The sequence below is a fragment of the Equus przewalskii genome, chromosome 29 (assembly GCF_037783145.1).
Source record: "Equus przewalskii isolate Varuska chromosome 29, EquPr2, whole genome shotgun sequence".
Taxonomy (NCBI): Eukaryota; Metazoa; Chordata; class Mammalia; order Perissodactyla; family Equidae; genus Equus; species Equus przewalskii.
The window spans coordinates 43,188,791-43,205,296 of NC_091859.1; the positions used below are offsets into that span (position 1 = coordinate 43,188,791).

Consider the following 16,506-nt stretch of genomic DNA (forward strand, 5'->3'; position numbering starts at 1 on the left):
GTCAGTCTTTGGTAAACGGACAACAGAGTTATAAAGCAAACCACATATGTAATTCTACATATTTCGGTAGCCACGTTAAAAAAAATTTAAAAGGAGTGTGAAAATAACTTTAGCAATATATTTTATTGAACCCAATATATCCAAAATATTCCATGTAGTCAATATTAAAAAGCATTAACATCTTCATTCCTTATTTCGTACTAAACCTTTCAATTCCTGAGTGTATTTTACACGCACAGGACATGACACGCACGTCCCAAGCGACGGCCGCCTGTGGTCAGCGCTCAAGCCAAGGCAATCCCCACACCTCCGGTGCCATCTCCTGTGCAGCTGACCCTGGCCTCACCCCGCCGTCTTTGCCCTCTCACACGCCCCGTGTCCCTTGAGTCACGGCGCTCACCTTACTGCAGGGTATGTCATCCACTGGTATTCCCCGGTCCCTACCACGTGCCGCGACACAGTCTCGACCGCCGCCCAGGCGGGGTGCTTTCCGGTGTCCGCGTTGCCCTGTCCTCCGGTCAGGACCCCTGCCGGGCCGCTTCGCCCAGCGACAGAAACCGGAGCTGGACACGCGGTCTGCAGCCATCGCCCAGCCCCGAGCACTCAAAAGCGTACGGAGCACGACACCCAACCGTCGAACGTCTTTCGCCGCACCACCCCAGCGTCGCTCCTTAATGCCGTCCGGCGCCTGCACTGTGCGTCACGCACGCCTGGCACGGAGGAGGGACTTCCGGGCGTGCGGAGGCATAACTTCCGGAGGGAGGCGGAAGAGCTTCTAGGCTCTACGCGCCGAAGTCCCGGGACCTCTGAGGGGCAACCTGGGGTACAGGAAAGGGCCGCCGGGGCGAGCCGGCTGCACTTGGGGTGTCGGAGCCGTGGGTCTGAGGGATGAGGAGGCGTCATGGCCAGCGACGGGGCCAGGAAGCAGTTCTGGAAGCGCAGCAACAGCAAGGTCCCGGGCAGGTGGGTGTGACTGGTCGGGGTCAGAGGTCAAGCGGGCACTTCGGTGCTCAGGGCTGCGGGTGAAGTCGGGGACTGGGGAGGGGTAACCTGGGCTCTGGAGTCACCGCTCAGGGGTGTGAGGGGCACTGAGGGGTTGGGGGCCGGAGCGTGGGCTCTGGGAGGTGACAGTGGCTGCGCGTAGGAGCGAGGCTAAAAAGGAGGGGGAGGGGCGGCCGGCGAGTTGTCCTGAAACCGCAGGCTGTCTTCTGCGAAACTCCGCGGCTCCCTGGGGAGGCTGAAGGAACTGACTCGGGTCGCGGTGCGGAGTTTGGTGGAGTCAGGAAACTGGCCAGGGCGGGCAGCGCCTGCCGGAGGATCGGTTTCTGCAGGGGGCGTGGTGGTTTTGACCCGCTTGATTGGCCTTCTGTCTCTTGTCGGCTGCTGCTTTTGCCTTAAGCAAGGAAGAGGATTTGAGGCTCCCAGTGAATTTCTATGTTCCCACTTTCTGGCCTCAGAACTGACTCCTGTCTTGAGTTAGCAGCAGGAGGCAAATTAATTTTTTTTTTTTTAAATACAGTGCCTGCAATGACCCGGCTGCACCCTGGGAGCTGTATGGCTCCAAAGTCCTCATCTGTTTGGTGTATTGTCCAGCCCGCGCCAGGGCCCTAGGAAATGTAGAGACATTTCGTGGAAAATATCTAGGATAAAATCAGCTGCTGGTGAAAATAGATTAGGGATAAACTTCAGAATTTTCGAACACAGTCACTTCTCTTTGGAAACTAAAGTCTGAGATACTGAAAATTAAAAGTCGTGATATTAAAATAGTTCCAAGTAGAATCATTCATAAGCACAGCTTATTCTTAACTGTTGCCTAGCAACACTATTGTTTGAGTGATAGAATTGCAAACTTCCAAATCACTGTGTCCAGTCAGAAATGTTTAATTTTAAGAGTGATCTGGGAGTTAGCAGAAGTTGGTGACTGACTGCTCAGACACACTGCCTTTGGAGGGGGTCACTAAAGGTGACCGGAGACCCTATTTTACTTTACTGTGCTTGAGTGACGGACAATAAGAGCTTTCCTGAAAACCAACGTCAGGGTCCAAGATAATGTGAAAATTCTGGAATGGTGGAGGATAGGACATCCTCGTAGCGACAGGGACAAATGACAAATGCTCTAGAACATAGACTCCAGGGAGAAGGAGCCACGTGGCAGTAGAAATTTTGTGTGTTGCTTTTTGGTCTTGAGGTTTTGGTTTCTCGTCAGTTCAAATTTTTAATTGAACTGAGCTATAAGAATCATCAAGCGCCTGTGTGTAGTTATAACGGTGAACGAACCTTTGGATTGATGACTGTGTCTTTTGGTAATTTGTCCTTGTATTGGATTCAATAGTGTCCCTCCAAAATTCATGTCTATCCAGAACTGTGAATGTGACATTTGGAGGTAGGGTCTTTGCAGCTGTAATTAAGTTAAAATGAGGTCATGCTGGATTAGGATGAGCCCTGGTCCCTTGACTGGTGTCCTTATAAGAAGAGGGAAATTTGGACACACAGAGGTAGACTAGGGAAGGTGGCAGGTGAAGATAGAGATAGTGATTGGAGCAATGCATTTACAAGCCAAGGAATGCCAGGGATTCCTTGACATTCCAGTAGATGCTGGAAGAGGCAAGGACGGATCCTCCCCTAGAGACTTGAGAAAGAGCGTGGGCTGCAGACACCTTGATTTTGGACTTCTAACCTCCAGAGCTGTGAGAGGATAAATTCCTGTTGTTTGAGCCACTACATTTGGGGTAATTTGTTATGGCGGCCACAGGAAACGAATACAGTCCTCGGCTTTCTTCTGTGAGCTCCTGCATTACCAAAGACAGACTTTCTTTTTCCTTTGATTTTGATACTTTTCTGTGTCTTAGGCTTTTTTTTTTTTTCAAGATTTTATTTTTTACCTTTTTCTCCCCAAAGCCCCCCTGTACATAGTTGTATATTCTTTGTTGTGGGTCCTTCTAGTTGTGGCATGTGGGACGCTGCCTCAGCGTGGATTGATGAGCAGTGCCATGTCCGCACCCAGGATTTGAACCAACGAAACACTGGGCCGCCTGTAGCGGAGCGCGCGACGTTAACCACTGGGCCACGGGGCCAGCCCCTGTGTCTTAGGCGTTTTTGAGAGCAGCTCCTGCGCTTTAGTTACAGAATTGGAGTGGAGTCTTGGAGAACTGCTAGAGGCTGTCGCTGCACAGAGTTGGGCAAGGAGGAGAGGCTGGACCCCCCAGAAAGGCCTGTGCAGCTGCTGTGTGCCCCTTGTCTTCTGTGGCCTTGCCTCTGGCGATGCTGCTGTTTCAGGGGACAGGAGGAGTTGCAACGGTATGCCCCTTGTCCTCTCAGCAGATCACATCCCTTGGTGATTACTAGCCACGTCCTTAGACAAGCACGGAGCTCTCAGAGCTCCCAGCCGGAGTCCTGTGGCTTTGCCAGCCCTTTCAGGTGGCTCCCATGGTTGTTGAACTCTTTTTTTTTGAGTGTGGACCTCAACCCAGAGAAACTCAAAGGAGAAAAAATACACCCACCATGAAATACAGAACTGTTAAGGAATCATACATACCTCAACCCTTAATAATTCCTTAATGATGACCCCCTCATAGTACTCCTTCTGACGATAGTGGCTCGTAGGCATTGAGCACTTACAGTTTGCTGGGCACTGTTCTTGGTGCTCTGTAAGTGTTATGGCTCCTAGTGTTTCAGAGTTTATGACACTTGCGCTTTGTCCTCCGAGTGACACTCGCTGAAGTAGGCTTGGCTTAAAGCCCCTTGGTCATTTCCCTGGAAGTGTCGGGCTGAGAAGCATGTGTTTTTACATGATGCATGAGGCCCTCTGTGACCTGAGTCCTGCTCAGTTCTTTAGCCCCTCTCCTGTTTTGCTTTGAACTTTGCCCTTGGTGGTGCTGATGGACGTGTAGGTTCCTTAGTGTACATGCTGTATGGTGCCTCTGTCCGTTTCATGCTCTCACAGCTTACTAGAACGTTCTTTCCCTCCCTTTCCTCCCATCTTTGCCTGGCTTATTTATTTATTTTTTAAAAATTTTCAAAATTTGTCTCCGGCATACCTCCTTGTAAAGCCTTGGCTGTTTTCATGCAGTCTGGGGGAAAGTACCCTTTCATGCATTGGACTCAGTGGTGTTGGGGTGTGCTTGGTTTCCTCACTAGACTCTGAGCTCTTCAAGTTTTGGGACTGTGCCTTACTCACCTGTGCATTGTTAGCGCTGATGAGTGGTGGTTGATCCCAACTACCTTCCGGATTCACCTAGAGGGGAATAAGTGATTTGGCCACGGTTTCACACTGTGTGAGAGGTGGTCTTGCTGGTAGACCCCTCTGTTCTCCGTGCTCTTGGTCCTTAGGTTGTGCACTTGGCTGATGCTTTCTTAGAAATTTCTTTTCTGGATGAGGCAGGATGTGTGGTACGATGGAAAGACCTCTGACTAGGAGTTGGGTGGTCTGGGTTTAACCCTTCTTCTGTTAATCTCTGTGTGACCTTCACCAGGTCATTTCGCTTTTGGGGCCATCAGTTTCTGCAAGTGTAACCCAGGGAGCTGCGTTAGACCGAGGTGGCTGGGACCTGCAGGAGGATGTTTGTTTGGCCTGGCCCGATTCTCTTTATGAGAATGAGAGAAGGCCTCTTGGACTAGTTTTGAGATTGATAATTTATTCATTCAGCAAATATTTATTTAACCCCTACTCTGTGCCAGTAACAGTTCTAGGTGCTAGAGATACATCAGTGGTCAAAACAGGCCCAGATCTGCTCACAGAGCTCAGAGGGCAGTGGGAGTCAGAGAAGACGAACAGAACTGAGGGAGTTAACTCTTAGAAGGTGATAGCCGCCATCAGAACAGAAATCAGAGGAGTAGGGCAGATAGTTCGGGGGCAGGTGCAGTGGGGAGGGTTCCACGGTGACAAGGTGGCCAGAGAACCCCTCACAGAGGAGGTGACATTTGAGCAAGATTTGCAGGCGGTGGGGGGACAGGCCCCATGGGTGGCTGGGAGGAGGGTGGTCAAGGCCCTGGTGTGGGAGTGATGCTGGTGTGTTTGAGTAGGAGAGTGAGGGGGCTGTGACTATAGCCGAGGGAGGGAGGGAGAGGCACAGGCTCGAGGTCTGAAAGGTGGCGGGCCTCGTGGTCACAGTCAAGACGTAGCCTTTCAGTCTTTTGTTCTGAGTGAGGGCAGGAGCCTTTGGAGGATTCTTGCCAGTGGAGGGGATGGTCTGCTTTCGGTTGAGCAGGATTACTCTGGCTGCTGTATTGAAGGTAGAGTGGGCTGAGAGGGCAAGGGCAGAAGCAGGGAGGCCAGTGAGGAGGCTGTTGGGAATATCCAGGTGAGAGATAATGGTCCTTGATAAGAATCAGAAGTTAGAAGATAAGAATCAGAAAAGCTTCAGTCAAAAGCTTCAATCTCTGCCCCCTGGGGCCTGTTCTTTCTTGGGCCATTGACTCGCTTGGCTCCCAAGGGGCTGTTGCTTTCGGCAGTTGGAGTTGGCATTCTTGCCACACTTAACTCTAAATGCCAAGACGAAATCATAGCACATGGGTGTGAGAACACAGGCAGCCTTTCAGTGTGGATCCGATGCTTGCTATTTTAGCACAGCTCTGCCTGGCAGCGTGCTCTGCTGACAGAAGGGTATGCAGGCAGCTGGGGCATGTGAAGGATGACATTTGTAAGTGGGATGGCGGCAAGAAAGGCCCAAATTGAATATGGCAGGACTGTGGGTGCTTGGGGTAGAGCTGGAGCAGAAGATAGCTCACGGTGTCGTGGCTCTGACAGCTTTCAGCTTACAGCTGTCAGAGCCACGAGGAGTCTCTGAGCAAATGAGACCGTTAACTCAACAGTCGTCTCAGCAGGCCACCATCGCTTGTCAGCTGAAGGAGAGGAATTGTTGCGGGATAATTCATTCATTCAGAAAGTACTGAGCAGCATCGTCTGTGTGCCGGGGACCATGCTGAATGCTGAGCTAAGAAATGTGGCCCTCAGAGGCCCCTGGGGTGAGGGAGACAGTAAACACATAAATACATAAACAGTCTGAAGTGCCCCAAAGATGATAATCTGGGAATAAAAGGGCACTACATGAATAGAAGGACACGTCAGCCCAGAGGAGGTCACACCTAAACTGAGACCTGGAGGTGGAGAAGGAGCCAGCCTACCGCACAGAGATGTGGGCTAGGCAAGTGTGAGAGCACTTCTGGCCGGGGAGGCGCGAGGCCAGGAGACCAGTGGCTGGGGAGAGCTTTGAGAGGAGGGTGGGCGAGGTGAGCAGGGCCTAGAGCACGCAGGGCTTCGAAGGCCGTGGAGGAGATTCGGGTCTTGGTCCTTAGCACTGTGAGAAAGCACCGAAGGGCTATGATCCTATTTATTCTCCTTGAAGAGAGGGTGAGAGCGGAAGTGGACAGTGGGAGGTGAAGACAAGGGCAGGGCTGTGGGATTGGAAGAGAGTGGACGGGGTCAGGACCCATGTTGTAGGTGGAACGTGGAGGATTCACTGATGATGGGCTGGATGTTGGGGGTTGACGTCATCACCAGGGTTCTGGCCTGAGGGATGGGGTGTGGTAGGCAGAAAAATGGCCCCCCAAAATGTCTATGTCCTCATCCCTGGAACCTGTAGAATGTCGTGTTCCATGGGGAAGGGGAATTAAGGTTGCAGATGGAATTAGGGTTGCTAATCAGCAGACCTTGAGATGGGGAGATTGTCCTGGATTATCTGGTGGACCCAGTGGAACGCCATGAGCTCTTAAAAGTGGTCAGAGAGATTCGATAGGAGTTGGACTCTGTTTGATCTGCGATTGCCGACTTGGAAGATGGAGGAAGGGGCCACAAGCCAGGGAATTCGGTGGCCTCTAGAAGCTAGGAATGGCCTTCTTCTTACAGTCAGCAGAGTTCTTGATCCCACAACCACAGGAAACTGAATTCTGCCAACAACATGAATGAGCAGGAAACGGATTCTCCCCAGAGCCTCCAGAAGTAAGTGCAGCTGGCCGACACTTAGACTTTAGCTTGGTGAGACCCATCTCGGACTTCTGACCTGCAGCTTTAAGATAATAAAGGTGTGTGTTCAAGCCACTAAGTTTGTGGTAATTTGTCACAGCAGCTGCAGAAAAACCGTTTGCGGGAAAAGAAGAGGATCAGGGAAGTGTGCCGGAGGGATGTCAGACAGGGAAGAGTGGCAGGTAACCCTCAGCACCTGCCCCTGTGGACTCCTGCAGCTGCACGAGGACAGGCGACCTCGGTCAGTCTTCATGGGTGGGCTGGCCCCTCAGTGGGAACTTCTGCAAAGTGCGTTTAGTCCCAAGGGACTAGAACTAAGCTGGGAGGGTTCTTCCTGTGTCCCGTGTCTGCTCGGGTCCAGGAAGCAAGTGGAGGCCCTGCCTCTTTTCTCAGAAGTTCTGAGCTGCTGTCCCGGACCCACTCTCTCTCTTGTGTTTTTATAAACCTGTGTTTATCTCCTTGCCTGTGTCTTCGCAGGGCTGTTGGGCTGAGTGCCTGTTTATTCTGTTTCCCGTGTTGTGAGCGGCGTAGGGTCTGTGCCCTGGCGTTATGTTGTGTTTCATGGGAGTGGGTTTCTCTGGTTACCATTTGTACGTGGACATGCTCTCACTGTGCCGAGTCCCTTGGATCCGCAGGGGTGGGTTTTTCTCTATGCATAGTTCCTTTTGCTTGTTTGTTTCTCAGTGGTTGCTTTTCATGTTATTAAATGCCTTTTATTTTGTCTGGAAACATTTTAGAAAGTAAATTTAGTGTGAATCATATATTTTCTCTCTTACATATTTGTCTAATGTAGCAAATCCAGACTCTTGGGTTAATTTTAAGTGAGGATGAAAATGATTTTTAAAAAATAAATCCCTGATGGTTTTGGAATTTTTTTTTTTGATTTAAATTTTTATAAATGAGAGGAGGACGTGTTCACTCCCCCAAGTATTGTGAAGGCAGGATCCGAGGTCGTGGATGGAAATGAGTAGACCCTGCCCTGGGAGCCCACGTCTCTGCTTTTCTGTTCCCCAGACTGCCCTGGTCTCCCTGGGCCTGTGTGTGGCGAGGACGAGGGCAGTGGCACAGTGACCCGGGGCCTGTGAGTGACAGTCACCCCCTGCTTGCCTTCTGCAGCAGGCTCCGTCTCATCTCCGCTTCTCAGCTTATTCACTCAGCTGAGCACGTGCAGTGCAAAGGCTGGCCCCTGCAGGCCCATGGGTGCACGGGGGTCTAGGAGCACCAGCTGGGTGCTGGGCTGCACACAGTTTCCTGCGGTCACTGTGGTGTGGGGACGGCCACTATGCTGGACCCAGGCAGCTCAGGCAGGGCCGACCGCATGTGTCTTTCTCTTGAGGAGCCAGGGAGAGCAGCTGTGAAGAGTCCCAGGACAGGTTTTTTTACTTTTTATTTTTTAAAAAATTTTTAAAATTTTTAATTTTTTAATGAGTTCATAATAGTTTACATCAATATGAGTTATCAGTTGTACATTATTTCTTGATTGTCACAACATAAGTGCTCCCCTTCACCCCCTGTGCCCATCCCCCAACCCCCTTCCCCTGGTAACCACTGAACTGTTTTCTTGGTCCATGTGTTTGTTTCTATTCCACATGAGTGAAATCATCTGGTTTGTGTCTTTCTTGGTCTGGCTTATTTCACTAAGCATAATTCCCTCCAGATCCTTCCATGTTATTGCAAATGGGATGAATTTGTCTTTTTTATGGCTGAGTAGTATTCCATTGTGTATATATACCACATCTTCTTTATCCAGTCATCAGTCAATGGGCACCTGAATTGTTTCCATGTCTTGGCTATTGTGAATATGCTGCCATGAACATAGGGGTGCATGTTACTTTGGATTCTTGATTTCAAGTTGTTTGGGTAGATACCCAGTAGTGGAATAGCTGGGTTGTATGGTAGTTCTATTTTTAGTTTTCTGAGGAATCTCCGTACTGTTTTCCATAGTGGCTGCACCAGTTTGCATTCCCACCAGCAGCGTATGAGGGTTCCCTTTTCTTCACACCCTCTCCAACATTTGCTATTTTTTGTCTTAGTGATTATAGCCATTTAAACAGGCATAAGGTGGTATCTTAGTGTAGTTTTGATTTGCATTTCCCTGATGATTAGTGATGTTGAACATCTTTTCATGTGTTTATTGGCCATCTCTATATCTTCTTTGGAAAAATGTTCATATCCTCTGCCCATTTTTTGATTGGGTGTTTTTTTTTTTTATTGTTAAGTTGTGTGATTTCCTTATATATTATGGAGATTAACCCCTTGTCAGATATATGATTTGCAAATATTGTCTCCTCATTGGTAGGTTGTCTCTTTGTTTTTGATTCTAACTTCTTTTGCCTTGCAGAAGCTCTTTAGTCTGATGAACTCCCACTTGTTTATTTTTTCTTTTGTTTCCCTTGTCTGGGAAGACATGGTATTAGAAAAGATCCTTTTTAGTTTGATGTCAAAGAGTGTACTACCAGCGGCTGGCCTGGTGGCGCAGTGGTTAAGTGCGCACGTTCCGCTTCGGTGGCCCGGGGTTCACTGGTTTGGACCCCAGGTGTGCACATGGCACTGCTTGGCAAAAGCCATGCTGTGGTGGGCGTCCCACGTATAAAAGTAGAGGAAGATGGACATGGATGTTAGCTCAGGGCCAGTCTTCCTCGGCAAAAAGAGGAGGATTGGCAGTAGTTAGCTCAGGGCTAATCTTCCTCAAAAAAAAAAAAAAAAAATGAGTGTACTACCAATATTATCTTCCAGGAGTTTGTGGTTTTTTTTTGGATTTTATTTTTCCTTTTTCCTCCCAAAGCCTCCTGGTACATAGTTGTGTATTTTTAGTTGTAGGTCCTTCTAGTTGTGGCATGTGGGATGCCACCTCAGCATGGCTTCATGAGTGGTGCCATGTCTGCACCCAGGGTGCGAACCAGCAAAACCCTGGGCCACCAAAGCAGAGCGTGTGAACTTAACCACTCAGCCATGGGGCCGGCCCCCCCTTCCACGATGTATCTTCAAGTCTTTGATCCATTTTGAGTTTATTTTTGTGTATGGTGTGAGATAGTGGTCTACTTTCATTCTATTGCATGTGGCTGTTCAGTTTTCCCAACACCATTTGTTGAAGAGACTTTCCTTTCTCCATTGTATGTTCTTGGCACCTTTGTCGAAGATTAGCTGTCCGTAGATGTGCGGTTTTATTTCTGGGCTTTCAGTTCTGTTCCATTGATCTGTGTGCCTGTTTTGTACCAGTACCATGCTGTTTTGATCACTATGGCTTTGTAGTACATTTTCAAGTCAGGGATTGTGATACCTCCAGCTTTGTTCTTTTTTCTCAGGATTGCCTTAGCAATTCGGGGTCTTTGGTTGCCCCATATGAATTTTAGGATTCTTTGCTCTATTTCCGTGAAGAATGTCTTTGGGATTCTTATAGGGATTGCATTGAATCTGTAGATTGCTTTAGGTAGTATGGACCTTTTAACTATGTTTATTCCTCCAATCCATGAGCAGGGAATCTCTCTCTATCTCTTTATGTCATTATCAATTTCTTTCAATAATGTCTTAGTTTTCATTGTATAAGTCCTTCACCTCCTTGGTTAAATTTATTCCTAGGTACTTTATTCTTTTAGTTGGGATTGCAAATGGGATTGTATTCTTGAGTTCTCTTTCTGTAAGTTTGTTGTTAGAGTACAGAAAAGCAACTGATTTTTGTAAGTTGACTCTGTACCCTGCAACTTTACTGTAGTTGTTAATTATTTCTATTAGTTTTCCGATGGAGTTTTTTGGGTTTTCTATATATAAGATCATGTCGTCTACAAACAGCCAGAGTTTCGCTTCTTCACTCCCTATTTGGATTCCTTGTATTCCTTTCTCTTGTCTTAATTGCTCTGGCCAAAACCTCCAGTACTGTGTTGAATAAGAGTGGTGATATTGGGCATCCTTGTCTTGTTCCTGTTCTCAGGGGGATGGCGTTCAGTTTTTGCCCAGGGCAGGTTTTTGTGCTACGCCCCAGAGGTGGAGGTGAAGCCTAGCATCAAAGTGGCATGGGCTTTGTAGTGACACCTCATACTGGTGACAGCTTACTGAGTGCTTCCCTTGTGCCAGGCTCCTTATATACACCACCCATTCGGTGCTCACAGCAGCCCTGGGTACTGCGTGGTCCTTGCTTCACAGATGAGCAAGCTTAGCTGCCTCTAAGGTGGGGGCGGGGGGCTGGCCCCTGAGGAGTGGACGCTGACTGCTGTCCTTCCGTGCCTGACGTGCCAGCCCTCAGCCTGGCCCGCTGAGCTTAGCTCGAGGCCTGGCTCCTCAGGGCTGGGAGAGGGGCACCGTGGTCCCTGTGCATTCTGACTTCTGCAACTCCGGGGGCTTCCCCAGGACTGAGATCAGCAGCTTCTTCTAGGTTCACCCTGGTGTGCCCTCACAGACGAGAGGCAGAGGCGTCAGGAGGCCCAGAGGGAACGGGGCAGCCTGGGTCCTTCCCGTTTATGGGGTCTCACGCTACGGGGAACTTTCGTTTTGAGTAGCCCCAGTCTTTCTGTTCCCCCATGCTGAAATGCTGTTTCCTCTTTTTCAGACATTAACATGGAAATGCCAGCCCAAGTGCTGAAGGTGGTAAGGCGCGTGGACTGTCAGTGAGTTTAGTTGGTGGGAACAGTTATGGATTCTCTTATTACAGTTGTGAGAATTAGGGGCTGAAATGCTGCTATTGTTGCTGCTACAGTCAACCAGGGAGTAAGTGCGCGTGCCAGGCGCTGTGGCAGGCCCTTTACAGGGCTTTGCTTCTCTGTGTGCACAGCAGGAGGAGGTTGAGCCTTTGCCCAAGGCCCCGCAACTCCGAGTCAGTGAGCTGGCTGTGAGCTCAGGCGCGTCTGTCCAGGCCAGAGCCCTGTCTGGCTGCACCACCCTATACGTTTCTGGGCTCCAGACTGCATTCACTCTGTTCCCCATGGGCTCCCTCCTGGGTGTTCTTGCTCATCCTGGGGTCCGCCCTCTTAGGGTCTGGAGTTCACCAGCATGGTCAGAGGAATAGTTCCGGCCCAGGTGTGTGCACTCTGCCTGGGCTAGCGTGTCCCTCGTCCACCATCTTTCTTTCCACACAGACTGCACACTTCAGCTTAGCCTGTGCTGTTGGTGGCCAGACCTCCTCGATACAGTTCTTAAATGTGCCAGGTAGCTGCTCTCTACTTGTTCCCTCCTGCACCTTGCTGCAGGTTTTGAAATGAGCCTTCTTTCAATAAACATTTCTATTAACTCAAAAATAGAGTGAGGATTGCTGGCTCTAAGGCTTACGCCAGATGAAACAAACAGTGTCTCATCCCTGTTTTCTGGCTGAGCTCCTGATCCTTGGCTGAAAGCCCTCAGCAGAGTGACTGGGGTTGTCAGAAGCGTGTGGGCCTGACGTGCTTGGAGAGGCAGGGCGGAGGACAGGGTCTTGGGATGGGGACAGGTCTCTCGGTGTCACTGTGACCTTGGAGGAGGAGGCAGGCCCTTAGAGAGTGCTTGGGGCACCTGCTTCTCTTCTTTTCACGTGAGCGTGTTTGCAGGTGGTGAAGCCAACCACTTAGTGGGACTCTGCATTGTGCTTTTGGGGTGGGAAACAAAACAGGGGTCTGGCCATGCTCCTGTCCGAATTCAGGCAGGGTCTGGGAGGAAGAAAGGGTGAGAGATGATTAATCACAGCTTTATAGTATTCATGATAATAATTTCCTCCTCCTGTCCAGCGCATTGGGACTAGTTTTATTGGTGTGGAGGAAGAGCGCCGAATGCCACCTCTCCTGTCTTGAGAGTACACCTGCATCTGCCAGTTCTCAGGGTTCTCAGGGTGGCTGGGAGTGCTGGGCATTCTTCCTAGCCAGACGGTGACGACTATTTCGTGGAATGGCTTATAAAGACGTGTGGGCTGTGGGCCTCATTTGTTTTCTCTTTAGAATTAATCTCTTTCTTGGGTTAATTTTCTATTCCAAAACCAGTCACTGGAGCCATCATACATTTATTGTCTCAGCCAAATGTGATTTCATGAACCATCGTGATTTTAAGTAGCTCTGACAGGGTAGGTCACGCAAGGGAAATGCAGAGCTTTTCAGAGGGGGTTATCTAGTTCTGTCTAGTTATGGGAGACCATGCTCTGTTCTTTGGAATTTAGCTCCTTCCAATATAAAGTGCTCGATCGTTCAATTATTTGCATGGTAAAGAAGACAGCGTTAAATGTAGCAAGCATTTATTGGATGCCTTCTGTGTGCACACCAGCCCCTGGCCTGTGCAAAAGTGATGTGATCCCTCCAATTGAGAGGCTCCGTTTGCTGGGGGAGACAGACACCAGCCAGGAGGGATGAGGAGAGTGCTGCGGCAGCTTGACAAGGGAAGGGAACTGCTGACGGCAGGTGGAGGTGGCATCAAACGGGACTTTGAAGGACTGGTCAGTTCCTTTGGACACTTATGTGGGTATGGGAGTGTTCTGTAGACAGGGGCTGGGGCTGGCTTTCTTGGCAGTGAGGGTGGCTTGGACGAAGGCCTGGATGAGAAAAAGGTGGATGAGAGAGAAGAGCCTTGCCCGCAGTGACCTGACCAAGGAGAGAGGGATGACCAGGCAGAGTGTGCTGGAGGCCAGCGCTGTGGTGGGAAGTGGGCTTGCCCCAAGCTGGGGTGGGTGTTGGGGGGAGGGGCGAGAGAGGTACCTTGAAGCTTCCAGTTGTTCCCCAAGGGCAACAGGAAGATTTTGCTGCCTTTAAGCTGGAGAGTGAATCCGTCCTCTGACACTGAAGGCCAGAGCCAAGGGAGAGCTGGGGAGGCTGCCTCAGCTCTGTCTCTTGGGGATGGTGGTAGAGAGGAGGGCGTAGATGTGTGAAAGGTTTCGGGGGTCGGGGGACATGGAGACTGGCTGAATGTGGGTGGTGTGCCTCAGGGAGGAGGCGAGGGTGGCCCTTGGGTTCTTGGATTGCTGTTCATGGAGATTAAGTCATGGAAGAAGTGGATGACGTGGTCAGGAGGGGAGGAAGTGGAGCCTTGATCCAGGGTGGTGGGACAGCAGGTGAGTTTAGATGCCACAGTTGGGCTGGGGGGAGCCAGGAGGTTGCTGGTTGGAAGAGGGCATGAGGGAGCAGCACGAGGCAGGGTGAGCCCCTTGTTTTGTTCCTGTGCAACTGGCAGTGATGTTGTTGTCCAGTGAGAGGACACTGAAAAGAAGGCGTGGGGCATGGCGGTTGGGGCAAAGTTGATTTTTCTGAAGGCCCCGTTAGTGTGAGAGCTGGAGTGGTTCAGCCTTGAGACAGCGGTGTGAGATCACCTCCCTGGAGATGGTCAGTAACAAGAGCGTGATTTCCCATGAGGTGGGAAGAAGGCAGGATTGAGGACTCTGCTCTGGGGAGCAGAGGTCAGCGGAGGTCAGGAATGCCTGGGAGAGTCTGAGGAGGGTCTGGACAGGCTGGCAGCAAAGGAGAGAGAAAGGGGGAGGGGCTCAGTGTGGTGAGTATGGCCAGGAGGTCTGCAGAGGGGTTGAAGTGAGAGGCTGCAGGGAGAGAGGTAGGGAATCTGCTGGCTGGCTGACTGCCAGGAGGGCGGAATTGTACTTTTCCATGTTACTTTCAGAAGCCTTCTTTTTTTCTTGTTCATATTTTCTGTGTTTTTCCATGTTAATTTCAAGACTTTTTCATGTTTTCTAAATTTCCGATAATAAACTCACATTGCTTTTTTAAATAGAGATATAATTGACATATAACATTATATTAGTTTCAGGCATACAACATGGTGATTTGCTATTTGTATATATTGTGAAATGATTACCACAATAAGTCTGGTTAACATGTGTCACCACATAGAACTACAAATCTTTTTTCTTTCGATGAGAACTTTTAAGATCTACTCTCTTAGCTACTTTCAAATGTACAATACAGTCTTATTAGTTATAGTTACCATGCTGTACATTACATCCCGAGGACTTATTTATTTTATAACTGGAGGTTTGTACCTTTTGACCACCTTCCCCCATTTTGCCCCCTCTCCACCCCCACCTCTGGCAACCCCTAATCTGTTCTCTGTATCTGTGAGTTCACACATTGCTTTTTTTTTTGAGGAAGATTAACCCTGAGCTAACATCTGCTGCCAGTCCTCCTCTTTTTGCTGAGGAAGACTGGCCCTGAGCTAACATCCGTGCGCATCTTTCTCTATTTTATGTGGGATGCCTGCCATGGCATGGCTTGACGAGTGGTGCCTAGGTCTGCACCCGGGATCTGAACCAGCGAATCCCAGGTGAATTCCACTGAAGTGGAATGTGCGAACTTAACCACTGCACCTCTGGGCCGGCCCCACTCATTGCTTTTTTCATGTGAGGGAAGAATTTATTGTAAACATGCTTATTTCCAAGACATATTTCAAGAGACATCCATGAAGCAACTTGTTGATTGGCTCAGTAATTGCCTGAGTATCTGCTGGGTTCTGGGGGCCACGAGGAGTGTGACAGGAGACAAAATCCAGTCTCTTTTGCCTGGAGCTCATGGCTCCTGGGGACACGAGATCACTGAGAGCTTGCAGGACAGAGGAAGCATTACTGCCAGGCGGGTGGTGTGGGTGGTGGTGGTGGGACTGCCCGGGAGACCCTCTGGTTTGGGTTCTGTGGGGCCACGTGTTTCTGTAGTTGACTCCATGGGGCAGTGCGAGTTTCAGATTATGCTGTGGGCGGAGGGGACATGGAATTGTTTACTGTTGTAATAATGTCGTTTCATACATTTTTCTCTGAAGCCCTCTAAACTTAATTTCCTTGGAAAACTTACATCTTCTGAACATATTTTATAAATCTGAGGAGCATCACTCTGTGTTAAAATGAGCCTAATGGAAAATCAGTTGCTAATTTAGTTCATATTTCAGAAAACTATTATTGAGCCCAGAGGGGGCATTGAGTCATGGCCGTGCTTGGAGAAGAGGTTGATGAGCTATAAACTGAAGCTGACTGCATGATTCGCCTGTTTACTTCATGTATCTGAAATACAGGGAAGCGTTGAATCGCAAATGCGGTCATAGAATTTTTCATTTGTTTTATGATGCTTGGGACACTGCAGCTGGATTTATTTCTTTTCTGTACTTTTATTTCCTCTCACTGTTTGCTCTTTTCACTCATTACCTTTTTCACCCACTGCTATTTAACCTTTAATTAAAAAAAATAAAGCTTTTCTGGTCTTGTTCTTTCAGTTTTGTTGCAAAGCCAGTGCCTTGCTTAGGCATTCAAGTTCAAACCGGGAAGAGGTTTGCCAGGAACATGGGAGGGACTCACCTTATTGTCCAAACCCAGAGGCCTTGCAACTTTGGTCTCTAATTACTCCTTCCTTCTTGACTTCTGCCCTTTCCGCTCCCTCCCATTCAATCTTTTATGCTTCCGTTACTATGTTCCTTTCCATCTTTCTTTGCCTGCTTCAGTGGTTACCTGCATTCTAATGATTATCCACCATTGTGGGAGCAACTCTGGGGCAGGCTGTCACTGGCTCCCTAGCATCTTTCCTGCACTAGCCAGTGTTTGTTGAATGACTTGAGTCATGACCATTTACGACATCATTGTTTCCTGATGCTCTCCAGGTGAAGACCAAGTT

General features: G+C 49.3%; 1 protein-coding gene across 13 annotated transcripts in view; it reads left to right on the top strand.

Moving 5' to 3' along the window:
- The first annotated feature begins 663 nt into the window (after positions 1–663).
- The window catches only part of TBC1D22A (TBC1 domain family member 22A), a 342,988-nt gene continuing 327,145 nt past the window's right edge, over positions 664–16,506 (top strand). For 7 of the 13 annotated variants that reach the window (XR_011534637.1, XR_011534634.1, XR_011534639.1 and 4 more), the window contains exons 1-2: positions 3,167–6,937; positions 7,062–7,202. Coding sequence is in view for 7 of the 13 variants with exons in the window: in XM_070599904.1 (XP_070456005.1) it covers positions 6,897–6,937; positions 7,062–7,202 (182 nt within the window). In the remaining 6 variants the exon portion in view is untranslated. Of the gene's footprint in view, positions 964–3,166; positions 6,938–7,061; positions 7,203–16,506 lie in introns of those variants that run through there. The other 6 variants (XR_011534635.1, XM_070599905.1, XR_011534636.1 and 3 more) reach the window with 4 other exon arrangements.